The sequence below is a fragment of the Pelobates fuscus genome, chromosome 3 (assembly GCF_036172605.1).
Source record: "Pelobates fuscus isolate aPelFus1 chromosome 3, aPelFus1.pri, whole genome shotgun sequence".
Classification (NCBI taxonomy): Eukaryota; Metazoa; Chordata; class Amphibia; order Anura; family Pelobatidae; genus Pelobates; species Pelobates fuscus.
Genome location: NC_086319.1, coordinates 145358202 through 145376452, shown reverse-complemented (window position 1 = coordinate 145376452; position 18251 = coordinate 145358202). Strand labels below are relative to the sequence as shown.

Here is an 18251-nt window from a genome sequence, read left to right as displayed (position 1 = left end):
CATACCCACAAACAAAACCTATATCAAGGCCAAGGTCCATAGTCTGTGGTTAGGGGGCTGAAGTCAGAAGTCAAAGTACTGAAAAATCTTTCCCCTGATAACGGTTTGGCACTAGGGCTGATCTAGCAGCATAACCACTACAGCATTATGTAGTGGTTATGGTAGAGTGTTGCTTTAGGGGAGACTAAGCGCTATAACCAGTACAGCACCCCGCAGTGGTAATGAAGCCAGTAGTCCCTGGGCATCAACCGCAGGTAACCTGTCAAACAATTTAGTCATGGACAGTGCCATTTGAACACATACCTGTAGTGGTTATGGTGCCTACTTTTCTTTTGAAAAAATAATTTAGCGCACCAAATATATTAACCATTTTGGCTCTCTTTTGGAGGTCATTCACTATATGGCAACCTGAATTAAACTGAAAACCAGATTTGCAAAATTAGCCAAGATGTGACTAGAGTGGAGTTGGAAATCTATCCCGTTTCAATTTGGCTTTAAATACACTACAAATCTATGTTTAATAAATAAGCCCCTTGTAAAATTGCAGACGAAGCAAAACAATAGACCAAACTTATGGACCAAACTTATGGAATAAAAGGGAATCATGGCATGTCACACGTCATGTGTCCTTAAGGGGTTAAGAATGTATAGGGCCGGTGATTTAAGTAAGGGAATACAGGGAATGAACCTTCCATTGCCATGGAAACAGAAAGTCAACAACTTATTAGGATATTATAATGTCAAACTAGCCTGCATTGTAGGACAGGGAGAGAAAAGTAAGTGGGTTACGGTAATCTCATAAGAGCAGACATTAGGCTATTAGAGTAGGACCTGACAAAGATGGGGTGGCAAGCTTATGCAATGTATGATCAAATAATGTAACTAAATCCCCATTATTTTTTACCAAGAAAAAAAAAAAAAAATATGTCAACATTGAAGTTGCTGTTTAGTGGATAGGTGATTGCGCTGGATCTTGTGTATTGTATAAATTGTCCCCCAGCAGCACCCCATTTATGCCCCCGGTTTCACATACACACATATATATATATATATATATATATATATATATATATATATATATATATATATATATATATATATATATATATATATATATATATATATATATATATATATATATATATATATATATATACACATACATATACACACACACACACAGGGCCGCCATCAGGGGTTGACAACCATAATGGTTGTCACGGGCCCAGCGGCCCGGGCCCCACATGGAGCGGCGAACCTGCTGCAGGTGCATCTGCACCGGGGCCCATCAGGTGGCCCAAGCATTTAGGGCCACCCGATGAGCCCTATATCTTCAGGGGCACGGTCAGCGCTGCGGCCGTGTAATAGCGCGACCAGGCCCCTTTAAAAAAAAAAAATTGTGGCTACACCGCAAAGGCTGCTGGGAGGAAGTGACAGCCGGTCACTTACTCCCAGCTTACTCCGCGCAGGGGGGGGGGGGGGAAAGGAGCTAGCTGCCCGCCTCCACACCAACCCAGCAAGCCGTCTTCCTAGAAAGTCCCCGAACTTGCCGCTGGCCGCCTGCAGGATGCCCAACATGCTGCCCGCCTCCATAATCCTTCAGCATGTCGCTCGCCTGCACGATCACCCAGCCTGTCACCCACTGGACCCCACAGGTATTTAAACAAGCAATAATGTGTGAATGTGTATGTCTGTCAGTGTGTCTCTGTCATGATTTGTGTGTTTAGGTGGTCAGACCCCTTCCGTTCACAAAGGAATGGTATTTTTATTCCCTACGCTGTGTTCGTCTCCCCTTGACTGCCCTACCTCTATGGATGAGATCAAACTTTATGATCTCAGCCAATCCTAAGTTTTCCCATAGGGTTGGCTGCAAAACACTGCACAAAATCAGCCTATCTTCATAAAGATGCATTGAATCAATGCATCACTATAGGGAGTGTTCATGTGGCACGGACACGGGAAGCACCTCTATTGACCGTCACTCTATTATTCCCAAAACTTCGGGGGGGGAAAAAAATATTTTTTTTTGTTAGGGGTTTCCATTATTTTGCAATAAATGAGGATTTATATACCGTATTTTTCGCTCCATAAGACGCACTTTTTTTCCCCTCAAAAGTGAGGGGAAATGTCTGTGCGTCTTATGGAGCGAATATGAAGCTTTACTTACCTGTCTTGCAGCGTTGGCCGGCAGCACAGGGCGCACCCCGGTAGTGGAACTTGAATTTCATGTTCCGGTTTCCGGCGGGACTGAAAGGAAGTGTGCACAAGCTGAGTGCGCACTTCCTTTCAGTCCCGCCGGAAACCGGAACATGAAATTCAAGTTCCACTACCGCGGTGCGCCCTGTGCTGCCGGCCAACGCTGCAAGACAGGTAAGTAATTATGGGACAAGGGGAGGGGGACAGTATGGGAGATGAAGTCTATGGGGAGGGGGGGAGATGAAGTCTATGGGGAGGGGGGGGGAGATGAAGTCTATGGGAGGGGGGGGGAGATGAAGTCTATGGGGAGGGGGGGGAGATGAAGTCTATGGGGAGGGGGGGGGAGATGAAGTCTATGGGGAGGGGGGGAGATGAAGTCTATGGGGAGGGGGGGGAGATGAAGTCTATGGGGAGGGGGGGGAGATGAAGTCTATGGGGAGGGGGGGGGAGATGAAGTCTATGGGGAGGGGGGGGGGAGATGAAGTCTATGGGGAGGGGGGGGAGATGAAGTCTATGGGGAGGGGGGGGAGATGAAGTCTATGGGGAGGGGGGGAGATGAAGTCTATGGGGAGGGGGGGGAGATGAAGTCTATGGGGAGGGGGGGGAGATGAAGTCTATGGGGAGGGGGGGAGATGAAGTCTATGGGGAGGGGGGGGAGATGAAGTCTATGGGGAGGGGGGGGAGATGAAGTCTATGGGGAGGGGGGGGAGATGAAGTCTATGGGGAGGGGGGGGAGATGAAGTCTATGGGGAGGGGGGGGAGATGAAGTCTATGGGGAGGGGGGGGGAGATGAAGTCTATGGGGAGGGGGGGGGAGATGAAGTCTATGGGGAGGGGGGGGGAGATGAAGTCTATGGGGAGGGGGGGGAGATGAAGTCTATGGGGAGGGGGGGAGATGAAGTCTATGGGGAGGGGGGGAGATGAAGTCTATGGGGAGGGGGGGAGATGAAGTCTATGGGGAGGGGGGGAGATGAAGTCTATGGGGAGGGGGGGAGATGAAGTCTATGGGGAGGGGGGGAGATGAAGTCTATGGGGAGGGGGGGAGATGAAGTCTATGGGGAGGGGGGGAGATGAAGTCTATGGGGAGGGGGGGGAGATGAAGTCTATGGGGAGGGGGGGGAGATGAAGTCTATGGGGAGGGGGGGAGATGAAGTCTATGGGGAGGGGGGGGAGATGAAGTCTATGGGGAGGGGGGGAGATGAAGTCTATGGGGAGGGGGGGAGATGAAGTCTATGGGGAGGGGGGGAGATGAAGTCTATGGGGAGGGGGGGAGATGAAGTCTATGGGGAGGGGGGGAGATGAAGTCTATGGGGAGGGGGGGAGATGAAGTCTATGGGGAGGGGGGGAGATGAAGTCTATGGGGAGGGGGGGAGATGAAGTCTATGGGGAGGGGGGGAGATGAAGTCTATGGGGAGGGGGGGAGATGAAGTCTATGGGGAGGGGGGGAGATGAAGTCTATGGGAGGGGGGGGAGATGAAGTCTATGGGGAGGGGGGGGAGATGAAGTCTATGGGGAGGGGGGGGAGATGAATTCTATGGGGAGGGGGGGGAGATGAATTCTATGGGGAGGGGGGGAGATGAATTCTATGGGGAGGGGGGGGAGATGAATTCTATGGGGAGGGGGGGGAGATGAATTCTATGGGGAGGGGGGGGAGATGAAGTCTATGGGGAGGGGGGGGAGATGAAGTCTATGGGGAGGGGGGGGAGATGAAGTCTATGGGGAGGGGGGGAGATGAAGTCTATGGGGAGGGGGGGGAGATGAAGTCTATGGGGAGGGGGGGAGATGAAGTCTATGGGGAGGGGGGGGAGATGAAGTCTATGGGGAGGGGGGGGAGATGAAGTCTATGGGGAGGGGGGGGAGATGAAGACTATGGGGAGGGGGGGAGATGAAGACTATGGGGAGGGGGGGAGATGAAGTATATGGGGAGGGGGGGAGATGAAGTATATGGGTATGGGGAGGGGGTGGATGAAGTCTATGGGTATGGGGAGGGGGGAGATGAAGTCTATGGGTATGGGGAGCGGGTGGATGAAGTCTATGGGAGAGAGGAGAAGACTATGGGAGGGGGGGGGACACTATGGGACAGGGGAGAAAAAAAATATTCTGTACAAACTGTCCCATAGTAAGAAACACTATGGGACAGTTTGTTCAGAATATTTTTTTTCTGGGTTTCTTCCTCTAAAAACTAGGTGCGTCTTATGGTGAGGTGCGTCTTATGGAGCGAAAAATACGGTAAGTCAAATCAAATTAAAGTTCTTTTTGTCGTCTACAAAAACGGTATATAATGTGTGTTGGTACAATAAAAGAGAGATGCAAATTGCAGTCTAACACAAACAACAAAAAAATGCAAAAATTGCTTGTGTCCAGAGTAAGACAAACTTCTGAAGCTGTGTCCTTAAAGGATCACTATAGGGTCATGAACACAAACATGTATTCCTGACCCTATAGTGTTAACACCACCATCTAGCCCCCATAGGCCCCTCATGCCTCCAGAAATATAGCAAAATCTTACTGTATTCAAGCCAGAAGCTTTAGATCTGCACACTGTTTGCCTAAAAAAAAAAAAAAAAAACAAGCAGTCTGCTGACATCAGAAGTAGTAGCCTGATCCAATCACAATGCCTCCCCATAGGATTGGCTGTGACTGACAAAGAGGCAGATCAGGGGCAGAGCCAGCATGATTCAAACACAGCCCTGGCCAATCAGCATTTCCTCATAGAGATTCATTGAATCAATGAATCTCTATAAGGACAGTTCAGTGTCTGCATGCAGAGGATGGAGACACAGAATGTTTGGATGCATTTTAGGCAGCCATGACCCAGGAAGTTATCACTAGGTTGTAATGTTAACACTGCATTTTCTCTGAAAATACAGTGTTTACAGCAAAATGCCTGAAGGTAATTGTTCTACTCACCAGAACAAATTCAATAAGCTGTAGTTGTTCTGGTGACTATAATGTCCCTTTAAGGGCTTAAAGCCTCTGTCTCTTTTGCACCTTCCCCAGCCCATCTGGATGTCTCTCTCGCCCCTTTGTGCAGAGTTAATTTTAGCAGCACATTTCAAGTTAGTTTTAGTCAATATTTTGACTAAAATGCAATTTTACTTTTATTTATATTTTAGTAATCTGAATTGTTTGTTTTATTCGGCTAAAATTATTAATCGACCAAATTAACTCTGCTGGTGACTATAGTGGTCCTTTCATATAAAACAAAATAAAATTTTCCAGCTAGCCTTTGCTTAAAATAGGGAATACACAAGGAACTTTCTCACTAACCGAATTGTAACAAATTTATGGGTTCCTTCAGTGGTTCCCAAACTTTAGGTTCAAGGCGCCCTTAATATTTCAGTATTTTTCCAAGTCAACATTTCTAGGTTGTAAATCTGTACAGCGCTGCCTCATTTACTGGCGCTATAGTGTAATGTACAGTGTTGGTGTTTGACAGGGTGCTTGTATACATTTGTGTTTTAATACAAGGGTGTGTTTGATTGCAGTGATGAGTCTGAATGTAATGTTCACTTTTAAATGTGAATGTACATTTGTGTGAAGTATTTGTGTTTGAGTGAAGTGGTGTGTTTGTATGTAATATGTGTGTGTTAGATTTCAGGAGTGTGCTTGTATGTTGTGCTGGTGTTTGACTGCTTGGATGTATGCAAATACATATTCATGTACATTAACACACAGATGCATATGAATACACCGACACATACACAAACACTGATACATGCCCACTCCATGACACAGATACACACCGACATAAAAACCACACACACGATTTATATATATATATATATATATATATATATATATATATATACACACACACACACACACACCCCTCCCCCTGCAACTTCCTCCTCTCCCTCCCACTCTGTCTCCATGCATTATGCTGGGAGGAAGTGACAGGCTGTGTGGGGTGCCGCGGCACAGTTTGGGATGTTACTCAATGCACCATTCACCACTGATTTGAAGTGGTCATGGTACTTGGAGTCTGTGCAGCATTTCACCAAGATGAACCCCTCTGCTGCCGGTGGTATAACTCCACCTTTGACAGGGTCACTGGGGTGTTATCACTAAAGTCAATTCTCTGAATATTCCTATGCACAGAATTGAAATAATTGGCTAAGAAAGATCAGCCAAATGCATGTCAAAGCTTGCCTTAAAAGAGACCAGTTGCCCAGCAGGATCAGTGAGAGGGCAAAGAATTGCAAGACAGTTTGCCTAATTATCAGGCAACAGGGTTATGGTACTCCTCACATCTTGACTGCTACAGCTGGTTGCAGTGATTATGATGCTTGTTTGGAGAAAGTCTAACTCTTAATTGGCAGCATTGCGAATGAAATAGCCAAGCTGGAACCACAGCCAAGTTGGAGAACTTTTGCAGACCAACTACAAATTTGTCTAAACGTTGCTACAATTCTGAGTTTAATGAATAAACCCTCTTAGTCGAACAAAGCCTGTGATTTCCAGGTGTGACAATTGGCTGACCGATGTAAACTGCAAGCATGAGACAATAATATGGGAGTGCATTATGCATTATTAGACCCTACAGTGCACTAAGAGGTTATCATTCAGCTCTCCAGCTGATGTGGACTACTCTTCTCACAATGCTGAGCCAGACAGACTTGTTATCAATACAGTGAAACTTTCCACTGAGCAGCTAGATACTGGTTGTGCGGTAATACTTTTTAATACATACCTATTTGTTCGTTAAACCGTTTCAGCGGAGCCTTCGGGAAAGACATGGCTTCACATAAAACCACTCATCAAAAAAACTATATAAAAAATATCAATAGTACATATATGCAATGCGCGTCCCGGCCACCTATTTCAAAACGACGCTTTGGTTTATTAGCCAATAGCAAAGCGGCTCCCGACAGGCCACAGGGGATCTAACCAATGAGCTGCAGGAGTTTGGGTTGAAGACGGCAGCTCAGCCAATAACAGCCCCGTAGATTAGTTTACGTCAATTTCAAGGGCAACGCCTCTATAATTTCGGAAAGAAAGATGGCGTTCTCGCGAGATGTTAATTCTGGTAACCCGGATGTAATTGAAAGCGTTTCCAGAATAATAGCCAGTGATAAGCAGAATTTGGGGTAAAATAAATAAAATAAGCAATTATTTTCTTCTGTGGTTACATCTAGCGAATGTTAGGGTTGCCACCTGTCCGGCAATGCAAAGTCCGGTATCTTAATTTGTCTGGATACAAGTTGTGTCTCCTGTTACTTGCAGTGTTTTCGTTTTTGTTATTCTCCCATTCCAGCTCATTTTATAGGCTTATCACAGACATATAAAAAACAGTCTATGACAATTTTTAAGGAACAATATGGGAGAATGTCTTAAAATCGCTATTTTGTTGATATTCCCACAACACAACTATACATGTATTTATGCATTTTTCCCCTTTTCATTTGGGATATATTTAAATACAGCTTGCTAAGTTACAGATTTCATGTCTGGGATCTTTGGAAGTCCTCTTCTATTTCCCCAATCCAGACTTTCAGTCTGTGATGGGGAGAAGACCAGTCAGGTTTCTCATTGAGCATGCATGAGAGTACAGCACTAACATTGGCTCCTGGCAGATGATGCACCAGGAGCTAAAGAGGAGCTCGTGGATGAAGATGGCATCGGCTGCGTAGGATAGGTTCAGGTTAGTTAAACACTACCTTCCCCTGCACACTACGCCACTACAAGTGGAGAAGGGGGCATACTAAAAGGAATGAGAGACTGGCATGTCCATAGACTTTAACAAGGCAGTGGAATGCCCATAGAGAATAATGGAAGTGAAAGGAATGCCCATAGAGAATAATGGAAACAAAATATTTAAATTAGAGACAAAACTATTACACATGTAAAACATCTTTTGCTACAATACTCTCCAGATTCAGTGTCAATTTTTTAAATTGAGTTTAAGTGGGATTATCATTGTTTTCTATAGAATGACAATGGTGAATGACTAAAGATGCGGTCACGTGTCCCGCCTAGCTCTAAGAGCGCGCCGCACGTCTCGGGCGTGCTCTTAAAGGGACAGTGGGAGCCGAAATGTAAAACGGTCTCCCATTGGCCCCTGTCATCCCACATTCCCCATACACTCACGTTTTGGGGGTGTGGATATGACGGGCCAATCAAATTAAATACTAGGGTATTTATACTTACCTCTCCCTTAACTCCCTGCCCTATCGTGGTTTCTGTTTCAGTTCGGTTTAGCGCTTGTATTGTTCAGTTGTGATTTCTCTAAAAAGGCAGTGTTTACATTGAAAAGCCTGCAGGGACAGGCTATAGACACTAGAACAACTAAATTGAGCTGCAGTGGTTCTGGTGACTATAGTTTCAACTTTAAGAGTTTAATTTGTATAGTTGAAAATAAACTTTGTTAGTTTAGAAAAGACTGGTGTAGCGGAACCCCTTTTTGGCTGTCCCATTTATTGTTTTATTTGTTGGCACTGCTGAGGTTTTACATGCCTGGATTATACAGATTGACATTGCACCAGCTATGGACATACTTTGTTCGGTATACGAACAAAGTACCGAACAAACGGACCACCCTGATGTACATTAATCATGCAATTGACTTCCCTGATCGTTTCTCTCATTCCCTTGGTTTATACGAACTCACTGCTGTATCCCCTGAGTGGCCGCCATTTCGGCAGCCGAACACGTGGCGGCGGCCATCTTAACCCCACGAACAGCAGTGTTTGGTCGTCGAGTGTCTGGAACTGAAAACGGACACTCGACTAGCCGAACACCGCTAAGACCTCCAGGACGGCAGAAAGTACCAAAACCAACTCACGAACGTCCCGGCATTCGGTAGGATGAATCCCACGAACTAGGGGATTCATCCAGTTACCGACTCCATTATGTGTGGCATAGCCTTTCGGGAGTTTTGGGGCACAAATAGAGACCAACCACAGGGCCAGATTTCATGGAACTAATTTCGGCATCTTTACCCATGCGGTTGGTCAAAACTTTACCTTCTCATAACTCCCGAACCCCTGATGGGTGATTTTTGGATATGTTGCTCACCCAGATCAGGGCTACCAGGGGGTACCATATTTAAAGGTATAACACACATATTTGGGGTACATCTGGAAAGTGGGGGAGAAGATGTGTGGGAGGTAACGTCTGTATGATTGGTGCAAAGTGTAATTAATGTGAATCCCTCCCTTGCATGGGAGAATCTCATAAAAGCAGGAATGTTGCCATTAAACTTCAGTTCTACTCCTGATACTGTGTGTCGTCCAGTGATTGGGAAAGGTGATGGGATACTATGGGACTTTATTGCTGATTGTGCTGGATATTCTCTTGGATTTATTACTTGTTCCTGTATCCTCTGGATATAGTGGTGGAGTTAAGCTGTGAGAAATCAGCTCTCCGCTACAACTGGCTATTAATTTTTTTAGTTGGCTCCTGTAGTGGAAAGTTCTTCATGATGTCCAATTAATTTATTGTAGAAAAATTATATGCGTGGTAAAAGTGCAGACCACATAAGACGGCATGAAAATACCTTGCCACAATACAATGCCCATGTAAGTACTTGAAGGGGGTAGGGTGACACATTTGTGCTTACTAAAATGTTACTTTCTTCAACTATAGCAACTTGTTTTTGCAAATTCCAAGTAGATTTTGATGTGTTTTGCAGGAGAGACTTCCACCCAGCCACAGTTTTAGCATAAGGCTACAACATAAAACATAAAAAAAAAATGAAGGGGTCCGAATACATTCAGAATGCACTATATTATATACATAGCACACACATTTGGAGGTCATTTTTTTGTTTTGTTTTTTGATAATGGAACTTTCCCCCCCCCCCCTACGTTACATTATATATGCGTGATGTCATGTCCTGTGATGTCAAGCATATGTAATTATGCAAATTGGCATGGCTTGTGTTTTTCCAAGGAAGGTGGCAACCATAGAACTCATCCTACTGCCTTGTTGTAGTATGCATAAAGGGTTGACAAGCTTTGCAAACATTGTTGTGCGCAGAACGCTTATTAGAGTTCTGGAGACGTATAAAATAAATATCAGATCACCCACCTGCAGGTATTATGATTGCTCCTGGTTACTGTAACACCATTAGGTTGTAGAGTTGTAATCAAAATTATTCAACTCCCATTGAAAATCAGGTTTATTGTCAAAAATTTACAGACTTTCTGCTGTTTGCAATGAACAAATCAAACAAAAGCAATTGAAGCATTCATTGTGTTGAGCTATTTGAAGTGATTTTCCCAAATTCAACTGAAAATGGATTTTCACTTCTACAGTCTCAAAATGATTCAACCTCTTCATGATAAGCACATTTTGTATTTAATAGAGCACCTTTTTCCTCTTATGACCTGCTGCAAACGACATGCATAGCCATACACCAGCTCCTGGCAGCATTCATGAGGAATCTTAGCCCATTGCTTATGAGCAATGTCCTTCAGTTGAGTAATATTCTTGGGTTTGCGTGCTGCAACCCCATTCTTTAAATCCCACCAGAGATTTTCTATGGGGTTCAAGTCAGGTGACTGTGATGGCCACTTTAGAATTTTTTACGACGACTTCTGAAACCAATCCTTGGTGGCATTTGAAGTATGCTTTGGATCATTGTCTCGTTAGAATGTGCAATGACAGCCAAGCATTAGCTTCCTCACAGAATGCATGACGTTTTCTTCTTCCTGATACTTCAGTGAATCCATCTTGCCTTTCACATGCTGCAGGTTTTCAGTGCCAGAGGATGCAAAGCAGCCTCAGAGCATCATGAGCCACGCTTAACTGTAGACAGAGTGCCTCATTCTTCTTCCTCCAGGACATACCGCTGAGCCATTGAGCTTAAAAGTTCCAGTTTTGTTTCATTGCTCCACAGAAAAGAATCCCCAATCTTCCATGGTTTGTTTTATAGTGTTTTTAGCATATTGAAGACGACTTTTCTTGTGCTTTTGGTTCAGTAGTGGTTTACGTCTTGGCGTTGGCATGGAAACCTTCTGCGTTTAGTACTTGTTTTACTGTGTCCACTGAAACCTCAGTGCCTATTGCCACTAGGTTTTGCTGCAGGTCTTTTGCAGTCACTTCAGTGCTACAGTGGTTGCAGCCATCGAGAGCTTCCTTTTTCTGCCCCATCCAAGTAGTTTAACCACTGTTCCTTCACTTTGAGCTTGCAAATTATGCTTCCAACAGTGTCTCTAGGAACATTCAGTGACTTTTCTATCTTCTTGTATACTTTGTTTGAAAGACGATGATCTCTTCTCTTTGTGGACCATGCTTTTGACTTATTTCTAACATGCAGTCAAACGTGACACTCAACAAACCCCTAGCCAGTTCAAGTATTTCAAGTGCTCCAGCTCAAGCACGCCTTGTGCAACTAATGAAGCCTTTGATTAGTTGCATCAGGTGTGCTTGAGACAACAACTGGTTTGCATATTTGTGCTTTTGGGAGGGCTTATATTTAGGGGGTTGAATAATTTTGAGACCCGCAAAGTCATTATAAGTTGCCTTTTTAGTTGAATTTTGGAAAATTACTTGAAGCATGCGTTGAGTTGGGCTATTTTTTTGATCAAATACTTTTTTTGATTTGTTCATTGCAAACAGCTGAAAGTGAAATTTTGACAATAAATCTGGTTGTCAATGGGGGTTAAAGAATTTTGATTATAACTGTTTTAGATAGCATTCATTCCAAATGTTCACATTGTGTAAGTTAATAATCCTGTAATAGATCCCATAAAAAAATGACTGTATTGTCTTTTAGTGATAGCATCTAAAATTCAGTTACGTTTGGTCTCCTCGATTCCTTCACCTTCCAGCAGGGACTGGGGTCGTGATTTTTACAGTTTTCTTTTATTATTTATATAGTTCCAGTATATTATGCAGCACTTTACAATTTTAGAAAGGGGATATTTAGAGGTAAATAATGCCTTGCTCAAACAAGCTAACAATCGATGAGGATTTGAGGTAGGTAGGTGTGTATCGGTTGGTGTATTGCCCAAGTTTTAAGGCAGTGATATTGCCACTGCTCTAACCAGCCAATATAAATGTTAATTGACAGGAATTTAAAGTGATTTTTAAATTTATAGAAAGATTTTTTTTTTTTTTCAACTGTTTTATTTTGGCCAAATCTTTTTTAATTTTGTTTAAGTTCCCAACAATTCACATTTTGGTTACCAACACTGCATTTTTAACTTTGTTTTTTTCATTGAACGTACACTCCCACCCTCTTAACAACTTAAAGGACCACTCTAGGCACCCAGACCACTTCAGCTTAATGAGGTGGTCTGGGTGCCAGGTCCTTCTAGGGTTAACCCATTTTTTCATAAACATAGCAGTTTCAGAGAAACTGCTATGTTTATGAATGGGTTAAGCCTTCCCCCTATGTCCTCTAGTGGCTGTCTCATTGACAGCCGCTAGAGGCGCTTGCGTGCTTCTCACTGTGATTTTCACAGTGAGAGCACGCAAGCGTCCATAGGAAAGCATTATGAATGCTTTCCTATGTGACCGGCTGAATGCGCGTGCAGCTCTTGCCACGTGTGCGCATTCAGCCGACGGGGAGGAGAAGAGGCGGATCGGAGGAGGAGAGCAGGAGGAGAGCTCTCCGCCCAGCGCTGGAAAAAGGTAAGATTTACCGTATATACTCGAGTATAAGCCGACCCGAATATAAGCCGAGGCCCCTAATTTTTCCCCAAAAAACTGGGAAAACTTATTGACTCGAGTATAAGACTAGGGTGGGAAATGCAGCAGCTACTGGTAAATTTCTAAATAAAATTAGATCCTAAAAAAAATATATTAATTGAATATTTATTTACAGTGTGTGTATAAAGAATGCAGTGTGTGTATAAAGAATGCAGTGTGTGTGTATGAGTGCAGCGTGTGTATGAGTGCAGCGTGTGTATGAGTGCAGCGTGTGTGTGTATGAATGCAGCGTGTGTGTGTATGAATGCAGCGTGTGTGTGTATGAATGCAGCGTGTGTGTGTATGAATGCAGCGTGTGTGTGTATGAATGCAGCGTGTGTGTGTATGAATGCAGTGTGTGTGTGTATGAGTGCAGTGTGTGTATGAATGCAGTGTGTGCAGGGCCGGTGCAAGGATATTTGCCCCCCCCCCCATATGTCCTGACCTCCCCTCCTCCTCCCTCAGTGGTCCTTACCTCCCCACCCCCGTGTTCCTTCACCCCCCTCCCCAGTGGTCCTGACTCACCCCTCCCCTAGTGGTCCTTACCCTCCCCTCCCCTAGTGGTCCTTACTTCCCCCTCCCCTCCCCTAGTGGTCCTTATCCCCCCTCCCTCCCATAGTGGTCCTTATCCCCCCCTCCCTCCCATAGTGTTCCTTTTCTCCCCCCCCTCCCTCCCATAGTGGTCCTTATCCCACCCCCTCCCTCCCATAGTGGTCCTTATCCCCCCCTCCCTCCCATAGCGGTCCTTATACCCCCCTCCCTCCCATAGCGGTCCTTATACCCCCCCTCCCTCCCATAGTGGTCCTTATCCCCCCCTCCCTCCCATAGTGGTCCTTATCCCCCCCCTCCCTCCCATAGTGGTCCTTATCCCCCCCCTCCCTCCCATAGTGGTCCTTATCCCCCCCCTCCCTCCCATAGTGGTCCTTATCCCCCCCCTCCCTCCCATAGCGGTCCTTATACCCCCCCTCCCTCCCATAGTGGTCCTTATCCCACCCCCTCCCTCCCATAGTGGTCCTTATCCCACCCCCTCCCTCCCATAGTGGTCCTTATACCCCCCCTCCCTCCCATAGCGGTCCTTATACCCCCCCTCCCTCCCATAGTGGTCCTTATCCCACCCCCTCCCTCCCATAGTGGTCCTTATCCCCCCCCCTCCCTCCCATAGTGGTCCTTATCCCCCCCCCTCCCTCCCATAGTGGTCCTTATCCCCCCCTCCCTCCCATAGCGGTCCTTATACCCCCCTCCCTCCCATAGTGGTCCTTATCCCACCCCCTCCCTCCCATAGTGGTCCTTATCCCACCCCCTCCCTCCCACAGTGGTCCTTATACCCCCTTTTTTTATTATTATTTTTTATTATTATTTCGTATTTTATTTTATTTTTATTTATTTTTCGTCCCCCCTCCCTGCTTGATACATGGCAGGGAGGGGGGCTCTCCTTCCCTGGTGGTCCAGTGGTAGTTCAGTGGGGGGGAGAGGGGGGCTGGCAGAGCTGTAACTTACCTGTTCTGCAGCTCCTGTCAGCTCTCTCCTCCTCTGCGCCGTCCGTGCAGCTTCTTCTATCAGCTCACACTGTAAGTCTCGCGAGAGCCGCGGCTCTCGCGAGACTTACACTGGGAGCTGACCGAGGTGCTGAACGGACGGCGCAGAGGAGGAGAGAGCTGACAGGAGCTGCAGAACAGGTAAGTTACAGCTCTGCCAGCCCCCCTCTCCCCCAGTCTGTATTATGGCAATGCAAATTGCCATAATACAGACCTTGACTCGAGTATAAGCCGAGTTGGGGTTTTTCAGCCCAAAAAATGGGCTGAAAAACTCGGCTTATACTCGAGTATATACGGTAACCCCTTTCCCCTTTCCAGAGCCGGGCGGGAGGGGGACCCTGAGGGTGGGGGCACCCTCAGGGCACTCTAGTGCCAGGAAAACGAGTATGTTTTCCTGGCACTAGAGTGGTCCTTTAAGCTCATTTAAGTTTTTATGGGGGGCTGGAGTTGTTGGGCAATTTCTTTCCTTGAGGGATTAAACTGTTTTGCCACTCTTTACTTCAGGGGTCTGGAGTGCCCTTTTGATGTTAAAGATATATACTGAATAGAAGTGACAGCACTGGCAATAATTCCTACACTTTATTATCCTCACCCCTCTTACACCAAAATAATTAATACTAGCGTAAAAAATTAAACCAAATATATCCATCTCCTATACAATGTCAGTACAATTTTGACAATCTAAGTGTGTTCCGTGCTTTTCTTTTCCTAATGCTTCTCTTGTAAATTTTTATTCACAGCCTCTGTCAATCATGTCAGCTAATTTTGAAGAGAGAAGTGGCATAGTGTCATGTACAACTCCTTGGGGCTGCTGGTACCAAACCATGGAGGAAGTTTTTATTGAAGTTCACGTGCCTCCTGGAACACAAGCCAGAGATATTCATTGCAAACTTGGAAGCAGGGATATAAGACTAACCGTGCAGGGGAAAGATGTCATTAAGGTGATTGGCGCTTCTGTATGCGTCTATAAATTACAAGTGGCGTTGAGATTGATTTATTTCTGGTGCTAGTGAATATGCAACACCTTAGCAAAATAGATGTAGCTGAAAATCAACATGGCTGATGGGAAACTCCAAACAACATGAATCTTGCATAGGTTACGGGGCTAGGAGTTCCCTGTCTCTCCATCATGTGCGTAATAGCTGCAAGCATTACACTACTCACCACTCTGTCTTATCATAGAGTAGGTATATGTTGCCTTGCATGTATAAAATCCCGTATGCCTCTGCCTTCAGTTTTCTGATACATAATTTAGCTTCCATAACCCATTAAGTTATACATAATAGCCTACATATTAACCAGTGTATATAAGGTAGTGTGAGTGTTCATGTTAACAATAAGCGCACAGATGGGGTCTCATACATAGTTTAGGAGTATTATTCCTCCCTCTAATTTCTCACGCTCATCTTCTTGTATCAGAGGGTTAAGTGTCCGCTTGTTTTTTCAGGTTGTATGAACTGTCTCTTGTATCTAGTGAGCAGTCCCTTTACTGTGTGTGTGGTTGGGTGCTTGGGTTCCGGTCCTCGTTTACGGCTTCTTGGTGCCGCTTCGTGGTGCAATTCTATAGTTGCCTTTGGTATTGGCGGTGGCCCCGTGGTCAGCGGCTCCTTGTGTGGGTGCCGGGTATTTGTTTTCTGTCCTCGGCTGGGGTGACAGGCCTAGTTTCTGCAGGAAGGGCCCGGTATCGTCCGGGGAGGCTAGTACGACACTCTCAACTCCCATGTCGGTTATTAGGGTTCCCTCCATACCCCAGCGGTACTTGATAGACGTGCCCCGTAGTCTTCCGGCTATTGGTGCCAGCCGTCTCCTCACTGTCAGGACAGAGAAGGGGATATCGGCGTATATTGCCACTTTGCATCCTTGCCATGGTACTGGCCCTATCTCCCTGGAGCGTTGCAGTATCTCTGCTCTCATGGATCTGTCCTTTGTCATGGCTATAACGTCTCCGGGTGCTCCACTCGGTGCTGCAGCCGACTTCCGCACTCTAAACGTCGATGTAATCAGTGGAGAGTCTGGGCTGCACTGCATACCGATGTAGGATAGCATATTGTGGACCCACTTGTGGAGCTTCGTGGTCTCGACCGTCTCTGGGACACCCCTGAGATGCAGGTTTCGTCGCCTGTGGCGGGCCTCTAGTGTGGTCACTGTTCTGCTCAGGTGCTGCATCTGTGTGGTAAGTGCTGACAGTTTAGCATCTGTAGCTTCGGTCGGCACTTCTCTGGCGGCCTCCTTCGTCTCTAGCTCCCTGACCTTTTGGTGGACTGCTCCTACTTCAGTCTGGACTTCCCCGAGGTCGTCTTTCCACACTCTCCGGAGGTCCACCAGAAGGCGCTTTATGTCCCCTTTTGTAGAGTGTGTCTCGTCCTCCTCGGACTCCGACCTGAGGGAAGCTTCTTCGGATCTGGGCGAGGCCTCCTCATCCTCCTGTGAGGCTTTTGACGCCTCCGTATCATACAAGGCCTCAGGCGCCATCTTTGCTGGTTGGCATGGTTCCAGACGCTCGAAGGAAAGCCGTAAATCGGGCTGTTTAGGCGTTTCTAAGCGGTAGGACTTTTTTGTGCTTGCGCCCCATTGTCTCTATCTGAGGGTTGTCTCTATTATTGGCTTGAAATCGTTTTTGTGGCTTATGTGACGAAATGCCTTTCGTCACTGAGTTTATTGGTGACAAGCTGCCCTTTACCCATGGCTGTTGGAGGAGCCTGATTGCCAGCCTCTTACCTGTTGACTATGGTCCCTGGGAGATTTGGCCCTTCAGGTGCAACATTTGGGCATACTGTATTTTATTGTGCGACTGCTGGCCCTTTAAGCACAGTGAATGGTATTTTATTGTACTGCTGCTGGCCCTTTAAGAACTGTCTGGGGACATATTGAGACTTTGGGTAACAATACCCTTTAATACTATGGCCCCTGAAAAGTATTAACTTTTATTGGGTGTGTATGGCCCTTTAAGAACCGTCAGGGGACATCTTGTAACTTTGGTGAACAATGCTCCTTTAAGACTATGTCCCCAGACCTGTAAAATAACTTGTTCCTGGCTTTCTCCCACTTGGTTCAGTAAATAGGGCTTACTGAACCAAGTACCATACAGGCGGACCACCCAGAAGTTAAAGTGTGCAGGCAATTTACCTCCCAGGCTGTGAGGTTACTGCAGGTTAATTGCACTAGGCGGCGGCCATCTTTGTTCATTCGGATGCGGTCAGCGGTGTATGCTAAAGATTCTGTGGAACTGAAATCGGCTACACATTTTACCGAACACCGCTGACCCTTACCTTCTCCTACACTTCGTTTTTTAGCTCCAGAGACTAAGTCCCGTTCGAAATGGGACTTACCGTATATACTCGAGTATAAGCCGACCCGAATATAAGCAGAGGCCCCTAATTTTACCCCAAAAAACTGGAAAAACTTATTGACTCGAGTATAAGACTAGGGTGGGAAATGCAGCAGCTACTGGTAAATTTCTAAATAAAATTAGATCCTAAAAAAATTATATTAATTGAATATTTATTTACAGTGTGTGTATATAATGAGTGCAGCGTGTGTGTATGAGTGCAGTGTGTATGAATGCAGTGTGTGTGCAGTGTGTATATGAGTGCAGTGTGTGTGCAGCGTGTGTATATGAGTGCAGTGTGTGTATGAATGCAGCGTGTGTGTATGTGTGCAGTGTGTGTATGTGTATGTGTGCAGTGTGTGTATGTGTATGAGTATGTGTGCAGTGTCTGTGTGTTGCAGAGCCTTTGTGGGGGGTGGGCAATTTTATTATTATTATTTTTAATTATTTTAATATTTTATTTTATTATTTTATTTTATTTGTAATATTATTTTTTTTTTACTTATTAATATTTTATTATTTTGATTTTTTTTTTTTCGGCCCCCCTCCCTGCTT

At 45.6% G+C, this 18251-nt stretch overlaps 2 protein-coding genes across 4 annotated transcripts in view; one reads left to right on the top strand and one right to left on the bottom strand.

Moving 5' to 3' along the window:
• HMMR (hyaluronan mediated motility receptor) overlaps positions 1–6973 on the bottom strand; it is a 64949-nt gene extending 57976 nt beyond the window's left edge. For both annotated transcript variants that reach the window (XM_063445281.1, XM_063445282.1), the window contains exon 1: positions 6889–6973. In XM_063445281.1, coding sequence (XP_063301351.1) covers positions 6889–6934 — 46 coding nt within the window. In that variant the 5' untranslated portion in view covers positions 6935–6973. The remainder of the gene's footprint in view (positions 1–6888) is intronic.
• A 218-nt stretch (positions 6974–7191) lies between these two features.
• NUDCD2 (NudC domain containing 2) overlaps positions 7192–18251 on the top strand; it is a 66156-nt gene continuing 55096 nt past the window's right edge. The window contains exons 1-2 of one of the 2 annotated variants that reach the window (XM_063445279.1): positions 7192–7285; positions 15109–15309. In XM_063445279.1, the coding sequence (XP_063301349.1) occupies positions 15121–15309 (189 nt within the window). In that variant the 5' untranslated portion in view covers positions 7192–7285; positions 15109–15120. Of the gene's footprint in view, positions 7286–7507; positions 7840–15108; positions 15310–18251 lie in introns of those variants that run through there. The other variant, XM_063445280.1, reaches the window with a different exon arrangement.